The sequence below is a fragment of the Triturus cristatus genome, chromosome 11, assembly GCF_964204655.1.
Source record: "Triturus cristatus chromosome 11, aTriCri1.1, whole genome shotgun sequence".
Classification (NCBI taxonomy): Eukaryota; Metazoa; Chordata; class Amphibia; order Caudata; family Salamandridae; genus Triturus; species Triturus cristatus.
This window is the reverse complement of record NC_140594.1, coordinates 964,068,755-964,094,242: the sequence shown is the minus strand read 5'-3', so window position 1 is coordinate 964,094,242 and position 25,488 is coordinate 964,068,755. Positions and strand designations below refer to the sequence as shown.

Below are 25,488 nucleotides of genomic sequence, written 5' to 3'. Positions count from 1 at the left end.
TGGGCTGGCAGGATGGGGATATGAAAATAAGCATCCTGCAAGTCCAACGCTACTGGCCAGTCTTGCGGGTCTAGGGCAGGCAAGACCTGAGCAAGCGTGAGCTCTTTGAACTTCTCTTTCCGGAGGAAGCGATTGACGTTCCTGAGGTCCAAAATAGGACACAGGCACTTGTCCTTCTTTGGAACCAAGAAGTAGTGGGAATAACAACCACGACCTACTTCTGGCGTCGGAACGCGCTCGATGGCCCCCTTGGCCAAGAGGGCCACAACTTCCTGCTGGAGAAGTGACAAGCGATCACCCGACATGCGGTGGTACTGAGGTGGCATGGCTGGAGGGGTAGACTCGAAGGGGAGGGACTAGCCCCTTCGGACTATTTGCAGAACCTACCTGTCTGAGGTGATGTGCGCCAGTGGGGAAGGTGATGGCAAATCCTGCCACTCACTGGTGTCTGGTGGGCCTGAAACATCGGACTAGGAAGGTTTTGAGGTGGCGGCAGGGGCGGTGGTAATTTGACCCACCCGCTGTCCTCGGGACCCAACACGGCGGGTTCCACGTCAGCGACTGCGCAAGCTTGCGGGTCTGAAAGGAACGCGCTTGGGTGCCTCGACCCGAACCTCGAAAGGTGCGAAAAGCAGACCCAGAGGGAGTACGCGTGGTGGCGAGACACAAGGCCTGGGCTGTAGCCTGAGAGTCCTTAAAGCGTTCCAGGGTGCTATCCGCCTTGTCACCAAAGAGGCGTGTGCCATCAAAGGGCATGTCCAACAAAGTGTTCTGGACATCCCCGGAGAAGCTAGTAGTTCTGAGCAAAGCGTAACGGCGGCGGAGCGCCACCATTGTGGAAAGTGCTCTGCCGAGGGAATCGGCTGTTCAAACCCACAATGGATAGTACATTTAGCAGCATCTCTCACATCGGTAATGGCCTGGGAGAGAACCGCCCGTGCTTCCACAGGACATTAAGGTAGCACCTGTGCCACGGTGTCCCACACAGAATGGGAATAGCGGCCCAACAGGCACGCAGTATTCACCGCTCGCAACCCGGAATTGGCAGAAGTGATAATCTTTTTCCCAATCTGCTCCAGTTTCATAGATTCCTTGTACGGAGGAGCAGAAGAGAATGTGCTCGGCACCGGGCAATGGCGGCGTGCCACAGGAACCCCTGTGTTAGGTTTGTTCCAGGTGCTCAACAGGAGGTCAGTAAGCGCCTCGTTGAAGGGCAGCAGCGGCTCCGTGGAGCACGGTGGCTGCAGCACCTCAGTCAGGATATTGGTCCTGATAGGTACAGAAGGGAGCTCGAGGTTAAGAGCCAACCTCCTCCGTAGCCACGGAAGAAGGAGACAGTGTACCAGGGTGTGGAGAGAAATCCAGATCCACTGGACCCTCCATGTCGCCTTCCCATTCAGGCTCATCCTCGCATTGAGCTGCAAGAGGGTCTTCAGACCCCTCCCAGTACTCCCCTTCATCCACCGTTTGTTGAAGAGGCCGGTAAGTACAAGGTGCCCGGAGAATTGGGACAAACTCCCCACCAAAAAATTGAATCGGGGGGTATGAGACCAATCCTGGTTCGGCGCCATCCGGAGTCAGCGTCGCACCTGGCGCCGGAGGGTATGGTGCCGGCGTAGCCGAGGCCAAAGGAGGCGACACGGGGGCAGATCCACACAACGGGTTCACAGGGCCCGAAGGCGCTCCAGAGGGACCCGATGGGGCAAACAAACGGAGCAAGGCCAACACAAAGGCCTGTACCTCTTTAGGAGTCGTGTGCGAACTAGGACGCAGGCAACAACGGAGCTGCGGGGGAGTGACCGCCGGCCCCCTCCACCTCGTCCCGCGACTGGTGAGGGGTAGAGGAAGAGCGACGTCGCTTCTTCGACTTTTTATGGCGACTTGACTTACCTGTCTTCAATTCCACCGAGCGATGCCGATGGCTCTGCGACCGGTCCCATGACCGCAGGACCGCTATCGGCGTGGAAGCGATTGCCGAACCTCCAACAACTTCCGGGAACGCTCCCGCAAAGCTTTCGGCGCCATGGCCCGACAATCGGGGCAAGCCTCGGGGTCATGGGCGTGCACCAACCAGAAGAGAGACATGTCGTGCGGGTCCGCTACCGACATGTTCTTTTAACTAGGGGTACCGTGCTCTCTCGCGAAAAAAAAGAACCGACGTCAGCGCGCGTGGGTGCATCTAAGTAGCTCCGACAACGTCATCTCGGCAGCTACGACGCCAGCGATGTATGCGGAGCCGTATGACAACGCCTACCGACGCGCAATGGTACTGCTGATGAAAACTTTCCGGATCCCGTCTGACGCCTGGGGATATTCTAAGGTAAGGAATCTATCAATAACGTGTCTCTTTCAGATTCCTTGAAGCGCTCGAGTGCAGTCTGCCTTGTCACCAAAAAGGCAACGGCTATCAAAGGGCAAGTCCAGTAGGGTGGATTGGAAAACCCCTGAGAAACCAGACGTAGCGCCTCAAGGCTACTGACGTGGAAACTTTCTGCCCAGAGAGTCGGCGGTGTCCAGCCCACACGTGATGGTGAACTTTGCTGCATCTCTACCCTCTGCCACTGCACGGGTGAGAACGACCCGGGCCTCATCCGGGCATTGTGGCGCAGCACTTGCGCAACAGTATCCCACACCGTATCGGTATAACGGCTTAAGGGGCATGCAGTGTTCACTGACTGCAGCGCTAAACTGGTGGAAGAAATATCTTCCCAAGGTGGTCCAGCGTCTTTGATTCCCTATCTGAGGGAGCACTAGGGAATGCGCCCTTAGAGGACAAGGCTGGGACCACCAAGCTCTTGGGGGTTGGCTGTTGGGAGCGGAAATGTGAGTCTCCCGGGGCTTCTTTAAAAGGCAGAAGGGGCTCCGAAGAGGCTGCTGCCGGTTGAAAAACCTCAGTCAGGAGGTTAGTCCTGACTGCCATAGTAGAAAGCCCAAGACCCCAGCCTACCTACGCAACACCACTGCGTAGTAATCTCCCTCAGTAGCCACGGTAGGGGAGGAGAGCATGCCAAGGTCTGGGGAGGTATCCAAACCACTGGCATCACCCAGTTCCTCAGGCCAGACCAGCTCATCAAGCTGGTCAGCCAAGGGGTCCACAGACTCCTCCCAGTCCTCCTCTGGAGGCCACTCAGGGCAGACAGGAAAACCAGGGATGAACAGCAGTACGAAAGTACCTTCCGGCATTGTCCCTGAAACCGGCGCCCATGAAGGTACCGTGAGGTCGACCGGCGCTGATCGGATCCATGCCTGAATCCAGAGAGGCCCTCTGGTGCCAGAGCCGCTGGCATCGAAGGCCCAGGGCCCTCAGCCGACTCTGCAGGTCCCAAAGGCGCGCAGGCGGAGTCGGGCTACCCAAAGATGCTGTGAAGCGCTTCGTTAAAGCTCAAAGCTGGGCAGGGGAGGTTCCGGCTCCAGGAAAAGGAGGGAAGCGCAGAGCCGTCCCAGAAGCAGGCTCCGAGGGTGGAGCCGGAGAGCAAAGACTCTCTGGGTTCCACGTTGCGTCAGCCGACAGATTGGGTAAAGGCAAAGAGAGACGGTGCTTCTTTGCCTTCTTTTTGTGCTTCAACTTACCCTAGGACAAAGACTTGGAGGAAGAATGGTGATGGCGATCCGCAACTGGTCCAGAGACCTTCCTCTCGACCGGGACCTTGAGCGGCGCAGAGCCGAATGCCGGGCATCTAGAAGCTTTCGGGACCACTCCCGCAAAGACTTTGGGTTGATGGCCGACAGTAAGAGCACAACTTTGGGTCGTGGTCGCGCTCCAGGCACCAGAGGCACACTAGGTGCAGACCCATGATGGACATCAGCTTGTGACAGGAATCACAAGGCTTGAATGTGGTTCGGCAGAGGGACACTCCTTGGGCACCAGGAGTCGAAGACTCGAAAAAGGTATCGACAAAGTGTTGAAAAAGGTTAGTCAAAAATTGACTACAGGGCAAGCTCTCTCCGGATCAGCGCTAGGCTTGTGCGGAAAAAGAAAACTGATGTCAGCATGCAGGGGCGGCATCTAAATAGACACCGCAAAGTCATCCCGACGCCAACAACGGATGAGGAGTCGACCAATGCCACCTAACGACGCGCAGCAGTACTACTAAAGAAAAAATCTCTGTATCCAGTCTGACGCCTGGGGGAAATTCTAAAGGTAAGGAATCTATTACTACAGTCTCTTCCAGATAAGGCTATTTTAAACAAGTATGTGACCATTTTTCCATAAGCACTGTTTACTGAGGATTTCCAGCTTGATCACTGTTTTATTTAAGCATGTGAATCTATGAAACATGTGAAAGCTGGAGAACTGCAAATAGAAATAAACTTTTTTCTTTTGAGGTTCCCTACTAGGCTGAACCCTGAGATAAGCGATCCAGAGGTGTCAAAATGAGGACACACACTTGACCAGAGAGAACACCCAGGTCTTAATGCCTGAAGATTGTGGAGAAGACAAACCTGAAGAGAAACCAGCAGTATTATATTGGGATACATGAACATTCCTAATTGAAGACAAAGGGCAGAAAAGTCAATCAAATAAATCTATAAAAGTTCTAATGCAAGACAACTTGTTGCATAATGCAAGACAACTTGTTGCACAGAAGTTAATTTCTCAGTCTCAAGACAGGAATACTGGGACCTTGAAAGACACTTCAGTACCAGGCCATAAGGCATAGTACACTAAGAAACCAGAGAAAGAATAATTAAGTACTAAGTTTCATAAAGAAGCAGGTGAAAGTCAGGTTGGATTCTCAGCTTAACACTTTCTCTGGCAACACATAGCCAACAACACTGCTGAAAATTCATAATTAAACCGAAGCAATGAAGTTTCCAACACCTTCACATTTGTCAGGTACTATATAAAATGTGTCAGTGGTATTATATTGGACTGTTTAAGACTCCAACGTGTACTACAACTCTTCATCCACAATAACTTAGTGTTGCGTCATGTCAGTTATAGGGTCACTACCATGTGGATACAAACAGTTTAAATGAAATTAACCTAAGCTCAATTAAGTTGAAGCAATACTTACCCTTGTGGGCTAAGATCCAATGAATCATCTCTGCTATGTTGTAAGCTTGGGGAGCCCAAGTCTGTAACGGTGCTTGCAACAGTGGTTATGCCAGTGCTTATTGTAGTGGAAAGTAGAGTTCCTGATCCATTCGCGCATGTTTTAGGGGGACTTGTTAGCAGGGTCTCCGATTCCGCTAAATTTTTCACTTGATGCATCACACCTTTAAAAAGGTAATGTTAAAATTAATACCAGAGAAAGTCAGTTGCAACAAGCAAGCTAAAAACATAAAAAACGAAAAAGAAGTTGGAAGAATTAGACAAGTAGTAAGGATAAATGTTTAAAACCTACTTTTTTTGCAATTTGGCTCTACCCTTCCACCTGTATGACAAAGAAGTTGAGATTCTTGAGTAGAGGACTTCGTATTTGCATACTTTTCCCAGGTTTGTTTTTTCCCCAGTGTGACTTTATTGGTAGTTTGCTTACGCACAATGTTAAGGGAAAAACAAGTTACTTACTTGTACACTGTGGTTCTCCAGTATTGATATCTTTCATAGATTCAAATGCTTGAATCTTCTCCATCGCCTCCAGGAGTTCCGCAGTAGTAATAATAATAAGCCTTGCTATGACTAAGCATTGAAAACAGAAAACCACAGAGAACCCAAATGACAATGGTAATTAATTCACATTTGTGAGAAAGTTGGTTTCTGTTGCAATAAACCCCCCCTTTTTCTTTTTTGTTGCCAGGCTACTGATGCTCTTTGACTTGATGTGCTCTGGGGCCCTGCCAATCAGGACCCCAGGGCTTGTGTTCTTTCCCCAAAACAAAACCCAATTGGCAACTTTGGCCACAGGTAGGTCCCTGGTAAATGGTACCATAGGTACCCAGGGCCCTGTGACCAGAGAAGGCACCTACGGACTGCAGGACTTATTGTGCCACCCTTAGAGGCCCTGTACCCTCTCACACACACACACACACACACACACACACTGCCTTTGCAGGCTGAGTGTCTGGGTGCAGAACATAAAGTCGACATGGCACACAACCCTGTGTGCCATCCCCACAAACCACTGCCCTGGCATACATCAGTCACCCCTCTAGCTGGGTGCCCTATGCGAGTGGTGAGGGTACCGGTGCATGAGCCCTGAACCCCTACAGGCACCAGGTCCATTCCTGGGCCCTGAAAGTGCAGTGCTATCATTAAGAGTATATGGTGCTGGGAAGTTGTCATTACGAACTCTACAGCACCATAATGGCTACACTGAAGACTGGGAAGTTTGGTATCAAACTTCTCAGCACATTAAACCCACACTGATGCCAGTGTGGGATTTAATGTAAAATGCAACACAGAGGGCATCTTAGAGATGCCCCCTGAAAAACGACAAACTACCAGTGACCTGACTGAGTGGCTGCGCAGGCTGCCACCACCAGACATGTTTCTGGACCCCTGGGTCGAGAGCCTGCTGCTCTCGGGGGCCTGAAACAATACAATGCACATCTTGGGACGAGGTGCCAAGCCTCCTCCTCCAGGATGGGAAGGGTTCATGAAGGGGAAGCTTCAAAGGCATGCCGCCTTTGTGAGCCTCGCCAGACAATTTGCTGCTTTCAGCAACTGGTCCCCACTGGTTCTACCCCCCCACTTTGGGTGGAAGAACCGGCGGGAAAAACAAGTGAGGAAGTGTGGTGTGCCCACCTCTGCCAACTCCACCCCTATGTTGGGGGAGGCGAGGTGAAGCACAACCTCGAGTCCCCGCCATCTTGAGGATGGGGGGGACCCAGCCAACCAGGGACAGGCTCCTGCCCCCCTCCCATTGAAGATTAGCAGAATAGGGGGTGTACCCACCCCAGGGAAGGAATCCAATGGTCCCTGCCCTCTACCTACCTGTAAAGCCCCTAAATTTAGTATTTAGGGGCACCCTGAACCTTCCTTCCCGAAATCCAGCAACCACAAGAAAAGAAGGACGAGAAGCTGTGCAGAGCTAACAAGAGGACGACACCCACTGACTCGGCCCCAGCCCTATAGGCCTGTCTCCCCTCGGACCTGCTCCTGCGAAACCCCGGGGTGTCCAGCAGCCAGCAACCTTAAAAACCCCGGAGGACCTGCCTGCATTCACTTTCCAAGCTGTTTCTCCCGTGAACACTGGACGTGTTTAAACAGCAGCTTCTGGTGCCAGACAGTAACCGCAAATCCAGCACACTCTGCACCCGCCGAGCACGGCCTATGTTTGAGTGAACAAACACCACGAGGTGGTCCCCCCGGCAATCCTGACCCGCGACGCGGCGACCCCTGACCTGCCTCAAGTCTCCAGATGACGCCGGCAGCCTCAATCCAGAGGACCCCCCTACCGCGACCAGACCGGGTAAGAAAATCCGACGTCCAAAGGCACCTCTGCACCCGACGCCCCACGGCCTTGTGTGCCCAACCCAGCGGTGCCTAACCATCCCTCTAGATCCCAACTTACCCCTCGAAGTGGTGGTCACTCGTGGAGGATCCTCGTCCCCGAGCCTGCAGTGTTTCTTTGTCCCGGAGAAACGCATTGAAATCAACAGGGCACCCGACCTCAAAACAGCACCCAGCCGCCCTAGTGCCGCTGAGGGTGCCCCTTTTGCGCTAACTTGGTCCCCAACTTGCCCTGAGCTTACCCCTAGGAGCTTTGCTCCCACAACCCTGTGGCCTGTTTGCCAGCCACCACCAACCGGAGCCCCCCTATCCCCCATAGGATAACATTGGGCCTCAACACTCTGCACCCGGCCGCCCGAGTGCTGCTGAGGGTGCAACAGTGCATCACTGAGCCTGGGAGACCCCTGAGTCTAACCCCAGAACCCCAACTCAAAAGACCGATTACTTACCTCGAGACCGATAACTCACTTCTCCTCATAGGATAACATTGACACTCCCAAAAAGTTTCCAAGTGTTGACTTCTGAAAACTAAGAATATACCTTAAAAATCGCACAAATAATCTAACCTAATTTTCTCAACTGTTTGCAAGAAAGGTCCCAGTGCTGAATCTAGGAGTCCGGCACTGGATTACAAAAGTAACGCAAAAGTAACTTACCTGCTAAGTGAATTTCCTCCCATAGGAGAACATTGGTGATTCTATGTGAAAACGATTTTTAGTATCAACTTTTGAAATGCAATAATATTCTTTAAAAATCGAACCTCTAACAAACGCATTTAATCACCTGTTTTCAGGAAATGTCCCAGGGCTGAATGTGGGATCCAGCCCTGTGTAAGTAAAAGTAATCTGAAAAGTAATTAACTGCATTTTACTTAAAAAGCCGATTCATTTGAATGTACTATACCTGCAATGTGTTGCAAACTGCTTAGTTAAAACTGTAACCAAAAGCAGTACTAGTTATACTACAATTTTGAAAGGTGTTCATACAAGTAATTTACTACTGCAAAGTATTTTTTATGCTTACCTGTACCAGGCGTGCTTGGTTCTAGAAATAAAACAGTATATTTTTTATACACAACAATTGGCCTAGAGTTCAGTTCTTGAGTGTGTGAATTAATTTGCTGACTGTGTACATCAAATGCTTAACACTGTCCTCTGATACTGCCTTACTGCTCGACCAAGCTACCACTTTAGAGAGTAAGGTTCCATCTAACTGTAACCTCTGCCAAACCTCTGGAGACTCCTGGACTCTATACACACTGTACCTCACTTTGGTGCAGTATATATAGAGCAAGTTTCTTACAACATTGTTTTATTAGAACCAAATGTCAACCAACCAAAGCCCAGACCCCCGAAGCACTCAACCTTAAGAGACACTAGACCTCAAATTTCTAGCACAAGTCTAAAATGAATGAGTGTAAGAGGCATACAGAGTGATGAGGCCTAATGGGGAGGAGGAGGGAGGGTCACATGTGAATCTTTGAAAAATATCAACACTGGAGAACCACATTTTTCTCCAGTATGGAATCTGTCATAGATTAACATGCTTGAATCAGACTAGTAAGCAGTACCAAGGCAAAGAGACGGTGGGTATGGCATACCACTCCATAGTGGAAAGCCACCATGATGATACGAAGGCTACCATCAAAAATAAAACTCCTGTATTAATTCAAACTTAAAGCTTGAAGACATTGCATAGCATAATATGTAGGCTAAAAAAATATTTCTGTAACTTACAGAAAGAGGTGATTTAACACTTCCTGCCCAACTGCAGCCTCCACTTTCTGTGAAAAATCCAGCCAAAATTTTGTGAAGGTGTGGACAAAGTCAAAGTGGCCACCCTGCAAAAGTCTGGTAACGAAAATCTCGCAAACAGGGCCGTAGATGCAGCTACTTTTCTTGTACAGTGTGCTTTAACCGTTTCAATCAATGGCTTTCCTGCTTTATTGTGGCAAAAAGTAATGGCTGCAAAAACCAAATTGGGTCAGTGATAAAGCAGGTCTGTGAAAAAAGTGCCTATTTTGACATGATTAGCCCTCACTTTTTGCCTGGTTTTGACGCATTTTGACTGTAGTGCGCAGGGCTCTTGCCAACCAGGTCATTCCTCTTCTCTAAAACATACCCGCAATTGGTACTTCTGCCCTCTTGAAGTCCCTAATAAATGGTACCCCGAGTACCTATGGCCTGGGAGCCGAAGAAGGTCCCCTGGGATCCCCCTTCTCAAGTTCCATGCAACTGCCCTTGCTGCTTGCATGACCTTCTGAGGAGAAAAGCGATTAAGTCGACATGGCACGCTGTCTGGGTGCCATGACAGACAGACAGCGTTGCCTGTAGGTATAGGTAAGTCACCCCTCTAGCAGGCCTTACAGCCTTAAGGCAGGGTGCACTACAGCCAAGTTGAGGGCATATCTGCATGAATAGATGTGCCCCAACAAATACTTAAGTCAATTCTTAAATATTCTAAGTGCAAGAGAAGCCATGAGGAGTACATGGGCTGAAAACTAGACCACTCTAGGAGGGAAAACTTAAGCGAACATTCCTGTCAGGACTAGAAGAAATGAATTTCCCCAAGACTTTTTGGAAGGAAACCTGCTAGCACACATCTAGCATTTTTTGTTCTGAAGAGTTGCAAATAGATCTAGATTTGTGCTTTCTTACTGATAGAAAACTTGGATTACTGTTGCTGATTTTGTTCCCACTAGTCGCAATGTTTTGCAGTCCTGCTCATGGAATCTGCCCATTTGTACTGAAATGTTGTGAGCAATAAGCCATTCCTATATTAGCTGGTCTTGTGGAAAAAAGACCTTTGGTTTTGTTCCTCCTTGTTCGGTGAGACAGAACATGGTTGTGGTATTGTCCGTCCTAACCAAGACAGAGGAACGGAGTATTCTGGGGGAAAAAGATTGGAGGCCTAGGAAGACAACATTCAATTTTAGAAGACGGATATGCACATTTCCCTCTTGAGAAAACCATTTTCTGTGAATTTCTAGTTCCTGCAGGTGAGCTTTCCAATGCTCTAGGAAAGCGTCTGTTGTCATTATGATATGGGGCAGCACAGGAACCAAAGATAGGCCCTGAGAGATAATTTCTATTTTTTTTTCACCAAGACATCACTAGTTTCATAGCTGGGGTAATTTTGATTGTGTCTTCAAAAGTTCCCTGGGGTTGTACCCATTGTGCATCCAATTGCTCTTGTAAGGGTCTTATGCGCAGACAGAAATTTGTGATTAACAGAATGCAAGACAACATCATTCCCAACATTTACTTGAAAGTCCGCAAATAGGGGGTGTGAGAAAGTGGCTCTGTATATACTGTTCCCAAAAAGGTACAGTGTGTACAGAGTCAACAGTCCCCAGAGGTTTGGCAGAGGCAGAAGTTAGATATAACCTTACTCTCTAAAGTGGTAGCTTGGACGAGCAGTAAGGCAGTATCAGAGGACAGTGTAAAGCATTTGTTGTACACACCCAGTCAGCAAATGGTCTCACAAACAAGAACTGAACTCTAGGCCAATGGTTTATATAAAAAAAATATATGGTTGTTTTATTTTAGAACCACCAATAGGTATCAAAATATACTTTCTCAGAATGAGATGCTTTAGTTAAATACTTTTGCAAAATGCAATTGACTTTTGTAGTTAATAGTTACAGGTTGTTGCACTAGGCAACACAATTTCAAACAGAATAATACATTGAGCTCAATGGGAATTTTAAGTTATGTGCACTTGATTACTTTCAATATTACTTTTCTAACTCCAGGACTGGATCCTAGATTCAGTCCTGGGACAGTTCTTGGAAACAAGTGAGTAAATTCGGTTAAGTTACTGTTGTGCTTTTTAAGCAATATTTTGCTATTTTAAAAGTTGACACTTAGAAACTTTTTCTGATCAAATTGCCAATGTTATCCTATGGAAGGAAATTCACTTAGCAGGTAAGTGGGATAATGGGTACTTTTTCTAGGTCAGTGTTGGATCCAGCACTAGTGTACCACCTGTAAGCAATTGAGAAACTGCGTTTAAGTTATACAGGCGATTTTTAAGGAATATTTATAAATTTGTAATATTGACACTTAAAATAAATTTCATAGAAAAACAGTCAATGGTTTCCTATGGGAGAAAATTCAAGTTACGGGTAAAGTATGTTCTCACTGCTTTTGTAATCCAGTGCTGGGCTCCTAGGCTCAGCACTGGGGCATCTATCTAAAACAGGTAAGTAATTACGTTTTCACAGTTGGTACGATTTTTAAAGAATATTTGTAGTTTGCAAAAATCAACAGAACAAATTTCACAGAAAAACAGTCAACGGTTTCCTAGGGAAGAAAATTGAGTTAGTGGTAAGTACGGTTGCAAGTACTTTTCAGGGTCAGTGCTGGGCACCAAGACCCAGGACTGGGATGAGTATTTCTGTTTTCGTTACTCGGTTGATTTTAGGTGAATATTAAAAAGTTTAGAAACTCCACACTTAGAAGAAATTTCAGAAGAAGCAAGTCAAGTTACCCTACGGAAGAAAAGTGAGTTATCGGCTTTTGGGCAAGTACTGGACTGGCAGAGTTAAGGTTCTGGGCATATCTTCGGGGGTCTCCCAGGGTCAGGTACGCACAGTTCGTACACCCTCATCGGCACTGGGGCGGCCGGGTGCAGAATGAGTTAGGTCCAATGTTATCCTAAGGGGGGCAGGGGGACCTTGGTTGGTGGCTGCAGACTAGCAGGCCACGCGGCTGTGGGAGCTGGGCTCCTGGTCACTTGCTCAGGGCAAATGGGGAAGTAGGTAGGAGTAGAAGTTGCACTGCCAGGGTGTGAGAAAGTGGCATCTTTCTTGCATGGTATGCCCCCACTTTTTGCTGAACTGCTGAATGTACTTTGACTGAGTGTGCCCTGGACTCCTGCCAATCAGGTGCCCAGGGCCTATGTTCCGTCCCTAAACAAAAACATCAAACCCAAATTGGCAAACCCTCGCCACATGTCAGCCCCTGGTAAATGGTACCCTAGGTACCCAGGGCCTGGTGACCAGGGAAGGCCTTTTAGGGCTGCAGCACTCATTGTGCCACCCTTAGAGGACCTGTATCCTAACACACACACACTGCCCTTGCAGGCTGAGTGTTGGGTACAAGACAAAACGAAGAGTCGACATGGCACACATCCCTGTGTGCCATGCCCACCACCTACACGGCCCTGGCATACATCAGCTACCCCTCTAGCTGGGTGCCCTATGCCAGTGGTGTGGGCACAGGAGCATGAGCCCTGTAAGTGCAGTGCTGCCATTGAAGAGTACATGGTGCTGAGAGCTCGTCAAACATGAACTCCACAGCACCATGATGGCAACACTGAAGACTGAGAAGTTTGGCATCAAACTTCTCAGCACATTAAACCCGGACTGATGTCAGTGTGGGATTTAATGTAACAAGCACCACAGAGGGCATCTTATAGATGCCCCTTGAAACCTAAGCTACAATCCACGTCTGGTCCGAGAGGCTGCCTAGGCTGCCACACAGCAGACATGTTGCTGGACCCCTGGGTAGGAGAGCCCCTGCTCTCCTGGGCCTGCAACAATGCACATCCTGGGCGAGGTGCTAGGTCTCCTCCCCCAGGATGGACAAGGGGAAGCTTAAAAGGCATGCCGCCTCTGTGAGGTTCCAAAGGCCACTTGCAACCCCCACTCTGGCGGGAAGCCTTGCCGGAAACCCCAAATAAGGACAGGGGATGTGCCAGCCTGCCAACCCCACCCCTCAGGTGGGGGAGGCGAGGTGAAGCACATCTCCAGGTGTTCACCATCTTGAAGATGGGAGGCCCTACCCAATCAGGACCAGGCTACTGCCCCCCTCCCACAGGAGAGTGGCAGAATAGGGGGTGTACCCACCCCAGGACAGGGACCCATTGGTCCCTGCCCTTTAACTACCTGTAAAGCCCCTAAATCTAGTATTTAGGGGCACCCTGAACCTACCTTCCCCAGATTCCAAAATACAAAGAAGAGCAAGAAGAAAGAAGACCTGCTGTACAGCTGCTAAGAAGAGGAAGACACCAACTGCTTTGGCCCCAGCCCTACCGGCCTGTCGACCCTCGAACCTGCTCCTGCTACATCCCGGCACCTTTTGTGGCCAGCAACCTCACAAACCCCGGAGGACCTGGCTACCCTTTAGCTCTAAGCACCTGGGACTCCCATGACCAGAGGCTCTGCTCAAAATCAGTTTCTAATCCCTGGCATCAGACCAGAACTGCGAACCCTGCACACTCTGCACCCGCCAAGCCTGGCCTGTGCCGGAGTGAACAAAGACCACGAGGACGACCCCCTGGCGACTGTGACCCAGAGTCCGGCACCCAAGGACTTCCCTTGACGCTCCTGACGCCTGCAGCCTCAGAAGCAGGTACCCCCCCCCCCCCCAACCGCGATCAACAGAGGGTAACATTTCCCGACACCAAAAGGCACCCCTGCACCCGGCGCCCTGCGGCCCCCTGTGCCCAACTCCTGGGTACCTACCTATCCTCCAACTACCCAACTTACCTCTCGAAGTGGTGGTGGCGGCGGCACCTGAAGTATCTTCGTCCCCGAGTTGGCAGCCTTTTTCCAACCAGGAGCTTTTCCATTGAAATCAATTGAGCGCCCGAAGGCTCAAAAGCTCCCTGCACCCAGCCGCCCGAGTGGCCCTGGCAGTGTAACCTTTACACCTATCTACTTCCCCATTTGCCCTGAGCAACTTACCAGGAGCACAGCTCCCACAGCCGCGTGGCCTGCTAGTCAGCAGCCACCAACCAAGGTCCCCCTGCCTCCCATAGGATAACATTGGGCCTAACTCACTTTGCACACGGCTGCCCCTGCGCCGCTGAGGGTGTAACAACTATACCTACCTGACCCTGGGAGACCCCAGAGTCTGTGCCCAGAACCTTAACTTTGCCAGACGAGTACTTACCCAACAGCCGATAACTCAATTTTCTCCATAGGGTAACATTGACTGGTTTCTTCTGAAATGTCTTTTAAGTGTGGGGTTTCTAAAACTTGAAATATTCACCAAAAATCAGCCGAGAAACGAAAACGAAAATACTCACTTGCTTTTAGGAGAGATCCCAGTGCTGGATCTTGGTGCCCAGCACTGACCCTAAAAAATACAACCGTACTTACCAGTAACCCAATTTTCTTCCATAGGAAACCATTGTCTGTTTTTCTGTGAAATTTCTTCTAAGTGTCGATTTTTGCAAACATTAAATATTCTTTAAAAATCGTGCTAATTGTGAAAACGTAATTACTTACCTGTTTTAGGTAGATGTCCCAGTACTGAGTCTAGGCACCCAGTACTGGATTACATAAGTAACGAGAACATACTATACCTGCAACTTGAATTTTCTTCCATAGGGAATCATTGATTGTTTTCTATGAAATTTCTTCTAAGTGTCAACTTTTAAAACAGCTAAATATTTCCTAAAAATCACAACAGTAACTAAGTCGACTTTTATCACTTGCTTCTAAGAACTGTCCCAGGACTAAATCTAGTATCCAGTCCTGGAGTTACAAAAGTAACCCTGAATGTAATCTATTGCAGATAACTTAAAATTCCCATTGAGCTCAAAGCATTATTGTGTTTGATATTGTGTTGCCTATTGCAACAACCTGTAACCAGTATTTACAAAAGTCAATTGCATATTGCAAAAGTATTTATATAAAGCATCTCATTCTGAGAAAGTATATTTTAATTCCAATTGTTGGTTCTAAAATAAAACAAGCATATATTTTTTTATATATAAACCATTGGCCTAGAGTTCAGTTATTGAGTGTGTGAGACCATTTGCTGACTGAGTGTCTACAACAAATGCTTTACACTGTCTTCTGATACTGCCTTACTGCTTGACCAAGCTACCACTTTACGGAGTAAGGTTATATCTAACTTTAGCCTCTGTCAAACCTCTGGGGACTGGACTCTGTACACCCTGTACCTATTTGGGAACAGTATATACAGAGCCACTTTCTCACAAGTTCCTATAACAAAGTATGATAGAAAAAAATATCTGGAGATGGGGAAAGGTAGGAGTGCTTAATGTGGCCACTGTTTCGCTCAAAATAGTACTACAAAGTGGGCAAACAGTCTTCGGAAGGGTTTAACGTGACTTTCAAACACAAAGTCCATCTTAGATATTAGAACTAAGTGCAGTAACCAACATCTTGAAAAACAGAGCAATTAAAGAGGTGGTCTAGATAAAAAGAAATCATTTGCTTAACATAGCACACAGATGCCACCATCTGTAAAGATGGATGTGCCAGTGATGCAATCACTCTACAAGATCTCAAATTTTCCAAACACAAAATGTTCTAGTACTAGACACAGCAAACCATACTTCAAGTACATTAGCCAATGGCTCCAAACTTCATTTGATAGAATATGAAATAGGGATATATATAATACCAGGATGAAAGAAAATATAAGCATAATGAAGAGGTATGGGGTTCCCAAAAAAAAAAAAATACTCACTTATTTTTAACACCAGGTCTTAGCAGCAATGTCTTCATTAAATTCATAAACAGAACATCTCAGAGTATGTGCTGAGTTCTGAACATTAAGAGAAGAAAAAAGTTACTTACCTGTGATAGTATTTCTCCAGTATTTGACATCATTAATCTATGTACTTTCTTGAAACATCCCTGTCGCTGAGCTGACGAGTCAGACTGCAACATTACAATAGCAGTTCCATGTTAAAAATAGCTCCAAGGCTTTAACAATTTAGTAGCCTGGCCCCATCATTTAAATCAACGGAACGTCAATCAATCAGACTATCAACCTGAAGACAACAACTTAAGAGACCACCATCCATTAGATGTGGTTTAGCACTCGTATTAAGGAGTGAAATAATTAGGTATAGCCTCATGGAGAGATGAGGATGGTTACATATAACTATAAAGGTTACCAATACTGGAGGGTTCACTATTTAGGTAAGACAGTTTTCCTCTGCCGTATTTAATTTTTCATAGATTTATATGCTTGAATTAGAACACGCAGTACACAATATGCAACATTTTAAGAACACAGATTCGCACACTTTGCATTAGATAGCCATCTGGTGTTGGGCTCGGATGCTTGCACCTGGTTGTTGTCTTGGAAGAAGTCTTTGTAGTCACGATATAGGTAACTCCTCCCTTGGACGATAGTGCGCATGGGCATCGACTCCATCCTCAGATTGTTTTTCGCCATGATGGGAAATGATGGAGTTAGTAGAAAGAAAAAGATGTCCATATGTGTATATCTAAATACGATAGTACTGGAACAGATACAGTTCCCGGGGAAGTGGGTGGGCGTGTGCGGATCTGCAGCTCTATATGCCAAGAACAGATGCATACTGGTAAGTAGCATTTTCCGTTCGAGGCATATGAGCTGCAGATCGCACACTTTGCATAGACTGTACAGCAGGGTCGCCCCTAGCGGTGGTGACCTGTATCGGTTGCAGTAGTTTAAAAGAGTGTCTTAAGAACAGCTTGGCCTACATGTCAACACAATAGTGTTTAGTGAAGGTGTGTGTGGTAGACCATGTTGCTGCCTTACAAATGTCTTTTTGGTGGAATATTCCCTAAGAATGTCATGGAAGCCCCTAGTTTGCGTGTGGAATGCGCTCTAGGGGGAATTGAATGTGCCTTTAGCCTTTTGGTAGCATATTTGAATGCATTTTACTATCCACCTTGCAATCCCAGCTTTGGAGATGGGGTTACCTTTATGAGATGGGGAGAAGGCTACAAACAATTGTTTTGTTTTCCGAAAGGATTTAGTCCTGTCAGTGTAGTAAAGTAATGCTCGTTTGACGTCTAGTGTGTGAAGAGCTCTCTGGTACAGAGTCTGGGTTTTGAAAAAATACCGGTAACTCCACCGATTGGTTAAGGTGGAATGCTGAGATGACTTTAGAAAGGAATTTTGGGTTTGTTCTGAGAACCACTTTGTTACGATGTATTTGTAAGAAAGGTTCTTGTATGGTTAAAGCATGGATTTCACTTACTCTTCTGAGAGGTGATTGCAATAAGGAAAGCTACTTTCCATGTAAGGAACTGAAGTTCACATTTATGTAGAGGTTCAAATGGGGGTCCCATGAGCCTAGTAAGTACGATGTTTAGATTCCACACCTGAGAGGGTGGTAATCTGGGAGGAATGATTCTTTTAAAGCCCTCCATAAAGGCTTTTATTGCTGGGACCCTGAAAAGTGACAAGTGTTGTCGGTTTTGCAAATAAGACGCAAGTGCTGCTAGATGTAAACATATGGATGAATATGCTAAATTACATCTTTGCAAATGTAGTAAGTAGCAAATGATGTCCTGAACGGACGCATCCAGTGGATCAATATGATTGTTAGTGCAGTAAATGGTAAACCTGTTCCATTTTGCCGCATAGCAAGCTCTAGTGGTAGGGCGCCTGGCTTCCTTAAAGATGTTCATACAGTCTGGTGGAAGGTTAAGATAACCGAACTCTAGGACTTCAGGAGCCAGATTGCCAGATTCAGTTGACCTGGATCCGGGTGCCTTATCTCTCCATGGTTCTGCATTAGAAGTGATGGGGAGAGGCGTAGTTTTTGGTGTGGAACTAGTGAGAGTTCTAGCAGTGTTGTGAACCACGGTTGCAGTGCCCATGTGGGAGCTACCAGGATCATTTTGAGAGACTGTTGTCGGAGCTTGCGTACCACTAGGGGAATCAGTGGGAGTGGTGCAAAAGTGTAGGCAAATCTGCCTGACCAGTTAATCCATATCGCATAGCCCTTGGACGACGGGTGTGGAAACCTGGCGGCGAAGGTTGGGCATTTTGCATTTTCGTGTGTGGCAAACAGATCTATGTCTGGTTGGCACCACAAGTGGAAAAATGGTAGAAGAACTTGGGGATGTAGCTCCCATTCGTGAATCTGCTGTGTTTGTCGACTTAACAGATCCGGAATCTGATTGTGAACTCCTGGAAGGTGTTGTGCAAGCAGGTATATGTTTTGTGGGATGGCCCATCTCCAAATGTTCTGTGCAAGCTGGGACAGCTGCAGTGAATGTGTGCTTCATTGTTTTTGTATGTAATACATGGCTGTCATGTTGTCCGTCCGGATGAGGACAGCCTTGTTCTGTACATGTAGTTGGAATGATTTTAGTGCTAAGAATATTGATAGTAGTTCTAGGTGATTGATATGGAGCACTTTTTGTTGAGTGGTCCATTTGCCTTGGGTTGTGTGATTGAGGAGATGGGTTCCCCATCCTGTGAGTGATGCGTCTGTTGTCAGTACTATCTGTGGAACAGGTTCGAGGAACGGCCGCCCTTTGGATAAATTTGTTGTGTTCCACCACTGCAGAGAGCGATGTGTGCGGCTGTCCAACACCAGATCTGTAAGTTGTCTTTGAGCCAGATTCCACTGATGTGCTAGACATTCTTGTAAGGGATGCATTTGAAGTCTTGCATAAGGTACAATAAATATGCAAGATGCCATCATGCCTATGAGTTGCATGAACACTGTCTGGGAGAGAGTGTTGGGTTTGAAATTTGGTGACGAGAGATGGAATACTGGCTATCCTGGCTGGACTGGGATATGCTAGAGCTGTGGAAGTATTAATTGTGGCCCCTAGATATTGATGTACATAAGAGGGCTGGAGGTGGGACTTGGTGTAGTTGACTGTGAGACCAAGTTGTGCAATGTTTGGATGGTTTGATGAGAGTGTTGAACACACTGGTTCAATGACTTGGCTTTTATTAGCCAGTCGTCCAGATATGGGAAGACACTGATGTGTTGTCTCCTTAAGTGTGCTGCTACCATTGCAAGGCATTTGGTGAATACTCTGAGTGCGGTGGTGACTCCGAATGGAAGGACTTTGAACTGATAGTGTTGTCCGTCCACTACGAACCTTAGATACTTCCTGTGAGCAGGATGTATGGGAATGTGGAAGTAGGTATCCTTGAGATCTAGTGTGGCAAGGAAGTCTCCTTGTTGCAGCAGTGGAAGCACTAGTTGTAGAGTGATCACGTGGAAATGATCCGAGTGTATATACCGATTGAGGGGTCTGAGATCGAGTATTGGCCTTAGAGTCCCGTCCTTTTTGGGTATTAGGAAATACAGCGAGTAAACCCCTGTTCCTTGATGTGGTAAGGGGACTGGCTCTATGGCTTTCTTTTAAAGCAATGAGAGAACTTCTTGTTTTAAAAGTGTAAGATGTTCTTTGGACATTGGACGCTGCATGGGTGGTATGTTGGGAGGGAGGCGTGGGGGGGGGGGGGGGGGGGGGGTATCTCTAAGCTCCAGGCAGTAACCATACCGGATAATCTGTCTTACCCACTTGTCTGTTGTGATGGAGTTCCAGACAGGTAGGAACTGTGATAATCATCCCCCGACCGGAGTGGAATGGTCTGGGGGGAGTGGAGGGAAGTCTGTTTTTATTAGCAGGGTAGGTGCGAGTGCTATTGTTACCTCGGCCTCTCCCTTTGTTGTTATTCCCCCGGTATCCTCCTCTAAAAAATCCTCTGTTGGGGGATGTTTGAGTGGTATTTTTGAACGAAGAACAAGTATCTGTACCGATTTTTTGGACGCTCCTCTATAAAAGGAGTGCCGAAAGGAGCCACGTGTGTGTGGAGAGTGCAATGCTCCCATGGACTTAGCAGTCTGTGTCCTTTTTCATTTTTTCAAGAGCAATGTCCACAGCTGGTCCAAAAAGTTGTTCTTGATTGAACGGCTGGTTGAGGTGTGAATCAAAATTCACACCATCCACGCATTGCTCCGCGAACGCGGAGCAATGCACGGATGGTGTGAATTTTGATCACTCTGGCAGGATAGGGAACCGACGTATCAGGGTCTGGCCTCCCTCGTTAATAGAGGCTATCTCCGCTTCACCGCCTGAGTGACGGTGTTCTTAATCACCACGTGGGACATTATGGCCTTGAGTTGGGGCCACCAGTTGTGTGGATGTTCCCTTCATAATAATCACCAGTTGTAAGAAACTGGCTCTATATATACTGCAGCAAAGTGAGGTACAGTGTGTATAGAGTCCAGGAGTCTCCAGAGGTTTGGCAGAGGTTAAAGTTAGATAGAACCTTACTCTCTAAAGTGGTAGCTTGGTCGAGCAGTAAGGCAGTATCAGAGGACAGTGTAAAGCACTTGATGTACACACTCAGTCAGCAAATGGTCTCACACACTCAAGAACTGAACTCTAGGCCAATTGTTTTGTATTGAATATGCTACTTACCAGTATGCATCTGTTCTTGGCATGTAGGGCTGCTGACATTCATATCTGTGCATAGATCGCCGCCTAGTGTTGGGTCAGGATGTTTGCACGTTGTTGTCCTGGAAGAGTCTTCGAAGTATCCTGAGATAGGTGACTCCTCCCCTGGACCACAGTGCGCATGGGCATCCTCTCCATCCTCAGATTGTTTTTCCCCATTGTGGCAGTGATGGAGTAGATACAGAAAGTGATGACCATGCTTACAGTAATTCTGAGAGCTGCAGCTGCTACAGGCGCCGGGGAGGAGGGTGGGTGATATGAATGTCAGCAGCCCTACATGCCAAGAACAGATGCATACTGGTAAGTAGCATATTCAGTTCGAGGCATGTGGGCTGCTGAATTCATATCTGTGCATAGAATATATAGCAGTACCCTCTATTCGCGGCGGCTACCAGTGCCAGCTGCAGCGGTCTGAAAAAGAGTTTTGAGAACAGCCTGTCCTACAGCTGCCTGCTGTTTTGATTGCACATCTACACAATAGTGTTTGGTAAATGTATGTGTAGTGGACCAGGTGGCTGCTCTACATATATCATGCAAAGGAATGTTTCCCAGGAAAGCCATGGAGGCCCCTAACTTACGTGTTGAGTGGGCTCGTGGGGGAATCGTTAATGTGCGTTTAGCTTTTTGATAGCAAATTTGAATACATTTAACGATCCATCTGGCTATACCTGCTTTGGAGATGGCGTTACCTTTGTGGTGTGGGGCAAAGGCGACGAAAAGTTGTTTTGTTTTCCTAAAGACTTTAGTCCTGTCTATATAGTACATGAGGGCTCTCTTTACATCCAGTGTATGGAGTGCCCTTTCTGCAACAGTTTGTGGGTTTTAAAAGAAAACAGGCAGTTCAATAGTTTGATTCATGTGGAACTGCGATATCACCTTGGGCATGAATTTGGGGTTGGTACGTAGTACGACCCTGTTGGCGTGAACCTGTATGAATGGCTCTTGAACGGTTAGTGCCTGGAGTTCACTAACTCTCCTCAAAGAAGTGATCGCTACTAGGAAAGCTACTTTCCAGGTGAGGAATTGAATCTCGCATGAGTGTAGAGGTTCGAAGGGTGGACCCATCAGGCGTGTGAGGACCAAGTTGAGGTTCCACATTGGAGCTGGTGGGTGGCTTGGAGGAATTACATGTTTGAGTCCTTCCAAGAATGCTTTGATGGCAGGCACTCTGAATAAAGAGGTGCGCTGCCTGTTCTGGAGATAGGCTGATATTGCGGTCAAATGGACACGTATGGAAGTGTATGCCAGATTGCATCGGTATAGGTGTAAGAGGTAACAAATTATGTTTTGGATGGATGCGTCTAGCGGGTTAATGTCATTGTTATTGCAATAAATGACAAACCTTTTCCATTTGGCTGCATAGCAAGCTCTGGTAGTGGGTCTTCTAGCTTCCTTAATGATGTCCATACAGTCAGGTGGCAGGTTTAGGTAGCCAAACTCTAGGACTTCAGGAGCCAGATTGCCAGGTTCAGCTGTTGCGGATCTGGGTGCTGAATCTCTCCATGGTTCTGCGTCAAATGCGCGGGTTTGATCCGCGGCGTTTGATGCGGCACCACGGAAAGTTCGAGAAAGGTGGTGTACCATGGTTGGCGTGCCCATGTTGGAGCAACCAGGACGAGTGTTAGTGAGTGTTGTCAGAGTTTGCGTGCCACCAGCGGTATCAATGGTGCTGGGGGAAAAGCGTACGCAAATCTGCCGGACCAGTTCATCCATATCGCATTGCCCTGCGACTGCGGATGTGGGAACCTGGCGGCAAAGCTTTGGCATTTTGCGTTTTCGCTTGTGGCGAATAGGTCTATCTCTGGATGACCCCACTGCTGGAAGTACGGTTGGAGTACTGATGGGTGTAACACCCACTCGTGCATCTGGTGGCTGTGTCTGCTGAGCAGATCCGCCATCTGGTTGTCCTTGCCGGGGAGGTGTTCGCCATGAGGAACATGTTCCTCTGAATGGCCCACTTCCACATGCTCTGAGCCAGATGAGACAATTGTGGAGAGTGTGTTCCTCCCTGCTTCTGTATGTAGTACATGGCAGTCATGTTGTCCGTCCGGATCAACACGACTTTGTTGCACAGGTGTACTTTGAATGCTTTCATTGCCAGGAAGATTGCCATCAGTTCTAGAAGGTTGATGTGCATCTTCTTTTGTTGTATTGTCCATAGTCCCTGCACTGTGTAATTGAGTACATGATCTCCCCATCCCTGGAGAGACGCGTCCGCTGTCAGTATTTGTGGAACAGGCTCTTGGAACGGTCGGCCCTTGCAAAGGTTTTGTGGATTCCACCAATGCAGAGAGTTGTATGCCCGACCGCTCACCAACACTAGGTCTTTTAGTTGCCCGTGAGCCTGATTCCATTGACGTGCTGAGCACTCCTGAAGCGGGCGCATATGTAGTCTCGCGTGTGGGACTATGAAAATGCAGGAGGCCATCATGCCTATCAACTGCATGAACACTCGCGCGGGAAGGGAGTGTTGGGGTTTGAACTTGGAAATTAGCATTTGCATGCTGTTGATCCTCACTAAATTTGGCTGAGCTGTGGCTGCCAGAGTGTCTATGGTCGCACCTAGGTACTGTTGTACGTGTGCGGGTTGGAGATGTGATTTCGGGTAATTTAGTGAGAACCCTAGACTGTGAAGAAGGTGAATGGTGCGGGACATGTGGCTGGCACATTGCTGGGCTGACTTTGCCTGAACAAGCCAGTCGTCCAGGTAAGGGTAGACATGAATGTGTTGCCTCCGTAGATGTGCAGCCACAGTAGCTAGGCACTTTGTGAAAACCCTGGGTGCTGTTGTCACGCCGAAGGGAAGAACCTTGAATTGGTAGTGCTGCCCTTGGATAGTGAACCTGAGATATTTTCTGTGCGAGGGGTGAATGGGTATGTGGAAATACGCATCTTTGAGGTCTAGCGTGGCCAGGAAGTCTCCCTGTTTGAGCAGCGGGAGGACTTGTTGTAGGGTGAGCATGTGGAAATGCTCTGAGAGAATGTAGCGGTTGAGGGGTCTCAGGTCTAGTATAGGTCTGAGTGACCCGTCCTTTTTTGGTATTAAGAAGTAAAGGGAGTACACCCCCGTACCTTGCTCGTGGACGGGTACGACCTCTATTGCGCCTTTTTTCAGCATACTTAGCACTTCCTGCTGTAATAGCGCTAAGTGCTCTGAGGACATAGGACGGTGTTTTGGCGGTATTGTGGGTGGAGTGGAGGTTAATTCTAGGCAGTAACCGTGTTTGATAATATCTTTGACCCACCTGTCCGTGGTGATGGAGTTCCACGTGGACAGGAACCTTTGTAGCCTTCCCCCGACAGGTGTTATGTGGTCGGGAGGAAGGGAGAGGGCGTCACTGTTGGTTCTTGGGGGAGGACCTGGTATTGCCGTATCCGCGTCCTCTGCCCTTTGTGCTGGAGCCACGATATCCACCCCGGGTGTTTTTATCGTAGGTACTTGGTGTGTTGCCCTTGTTGTAGGTTTGCTGTGACCCCTGTCCTCTACCTGCTCCTCTATTTCCGGGGCGACGAAAGGAGCCACTCCGAAAGGTCTGCGTTTGGAGAGCCCCCATGGACTTTGCAGTGTCTGTGTCCTTTTTTATTTTTTCTAGGGTGGTGTCAACCTCTGGTCCGAATAAGTAGTCGGGGTTGACCGGTTGATTGAGAATGTTATTTTGAACCTCAGGTTTGAATCCGGAGATTCGTAACCAGGCGTGTCGTCGTAACATGACGCTGGTGTTTATTGCTCTGGCAGCTGTATCTGCGGCATCCAGTGCACACTTAATGGATGCGTTTGTGAGGAGTTGTCCCTCCCTGATGAGGATCTCTGCTCCCTCTTTGTATTGGTAAGGGAGATGTTGGAGTAGGGTTTCTAATGTGTCATAGTGTGCGCGATCGTAGCGAGCTAGGAGCGCCTGGGTATTGGCAATACGCCATATGTTAGCTGCCTGGGCTGCAACCCGTTTGCCGGAGGTCTCTAGCACCTTGGACTCTTTGTCCGGGGGAGGAGCATCCCCAGTTGTCTGCGAGTGCGCCCGTTTGCGAGCATTAGCAACTACGATGGAGTCCAGAGGCAACTGGCCTCTAATGTACGTAGGGTCCCCAGGCGCCGACCTATATTTCTTGTCGATCCTGGGGTTTATTACTCTTGCCCTGGTGGGTTCTTTGAAAATGTCCTTTGCTGGTTTGAGGACACCTTTCAACATGGGTAGAGTTTTGATATTCCTTTCTGAGGATGCGAAAGTATCCATTAGAAAATCGTCCTCGATTGTGTCAGAGTGGAGTTGCACACCATGATTGGCCGCAGCACGTTCAATTAGGGCGTTGAATGCGGCAGTGTCCTCTGTGGAAGAGGTTTTTGCGCCATATAGCTGCGTGTCCTGTGTATCCATAGGTGCACCCGTGTCCACAGGGTCATCCCAAGCCTGGTCAGGGTCCTGTTGGCCTTCATGGTCCATCTCTCTGGGGTAGGGGACGTCGTCACCCATATAGTCCTCCAAAACTTCGGTTTCGGAGTGTGTCGGAGAGAAGGACTGTGGATCTTGGTAAGAGGTATGGAGACGTTCGTAAAGAACTGGTTCCGAATCCGCTGGCAGCTTTTTCTTTAGCGGGATCCGGTAGGAGTCCAAAGCGTGTTCGGAAGATATTCTCCGCTTGTGGAGCATAATTCTGCCGGTGTCGGCATCGATGATGTGGGACGGTGACGTCTCCGTAGGAGAGCGTTCGGCAGGTGTGATCCTAGTTTGGGTGACACGTGTTCTTATTTCAAACATTTTGGGCGCCGTGGATGGCGGCAGGCCAAAAGTGATATGGGGTGGTGCTGGAGAAGCTTTTTGAGCTTTTTTCGGCTCGGAGCCTGACGTGTCCTGGAGGGCTGCCTTTTCTTTGATGCGTTGCAAGGACGCTGCAACTT

At 48.1% G+C, this 25,488-nt stretch overlaps 1 protein-coding gene across 15 annotated transcripts in view; it reads right to left on the bottom strand.

Moving 5' to 3' along the window:
- The window catches only part of TRIP12 (thyroid hormone receptor interactor 12), a 1,120,962-nt gene that overhangs the window by 562,256 nt on the left and 533,218 nt on the right, over positions 1-25,488 (bottom strand). For all 15 annotated transcript variants that reach the window (XM_085634980.1, XM_085634991.1, XM_085634979.1 and 12 more), the window contains one exon: positions 5,019-5,220. In XM_085634980.1, the coding sequence (XP_085491106.1) occupies positions 5,019-5,220 (202 nt within the window). The remainder of the gene's footprint in view (positions 1-5,018; positions 5,221-25,488) is intronic.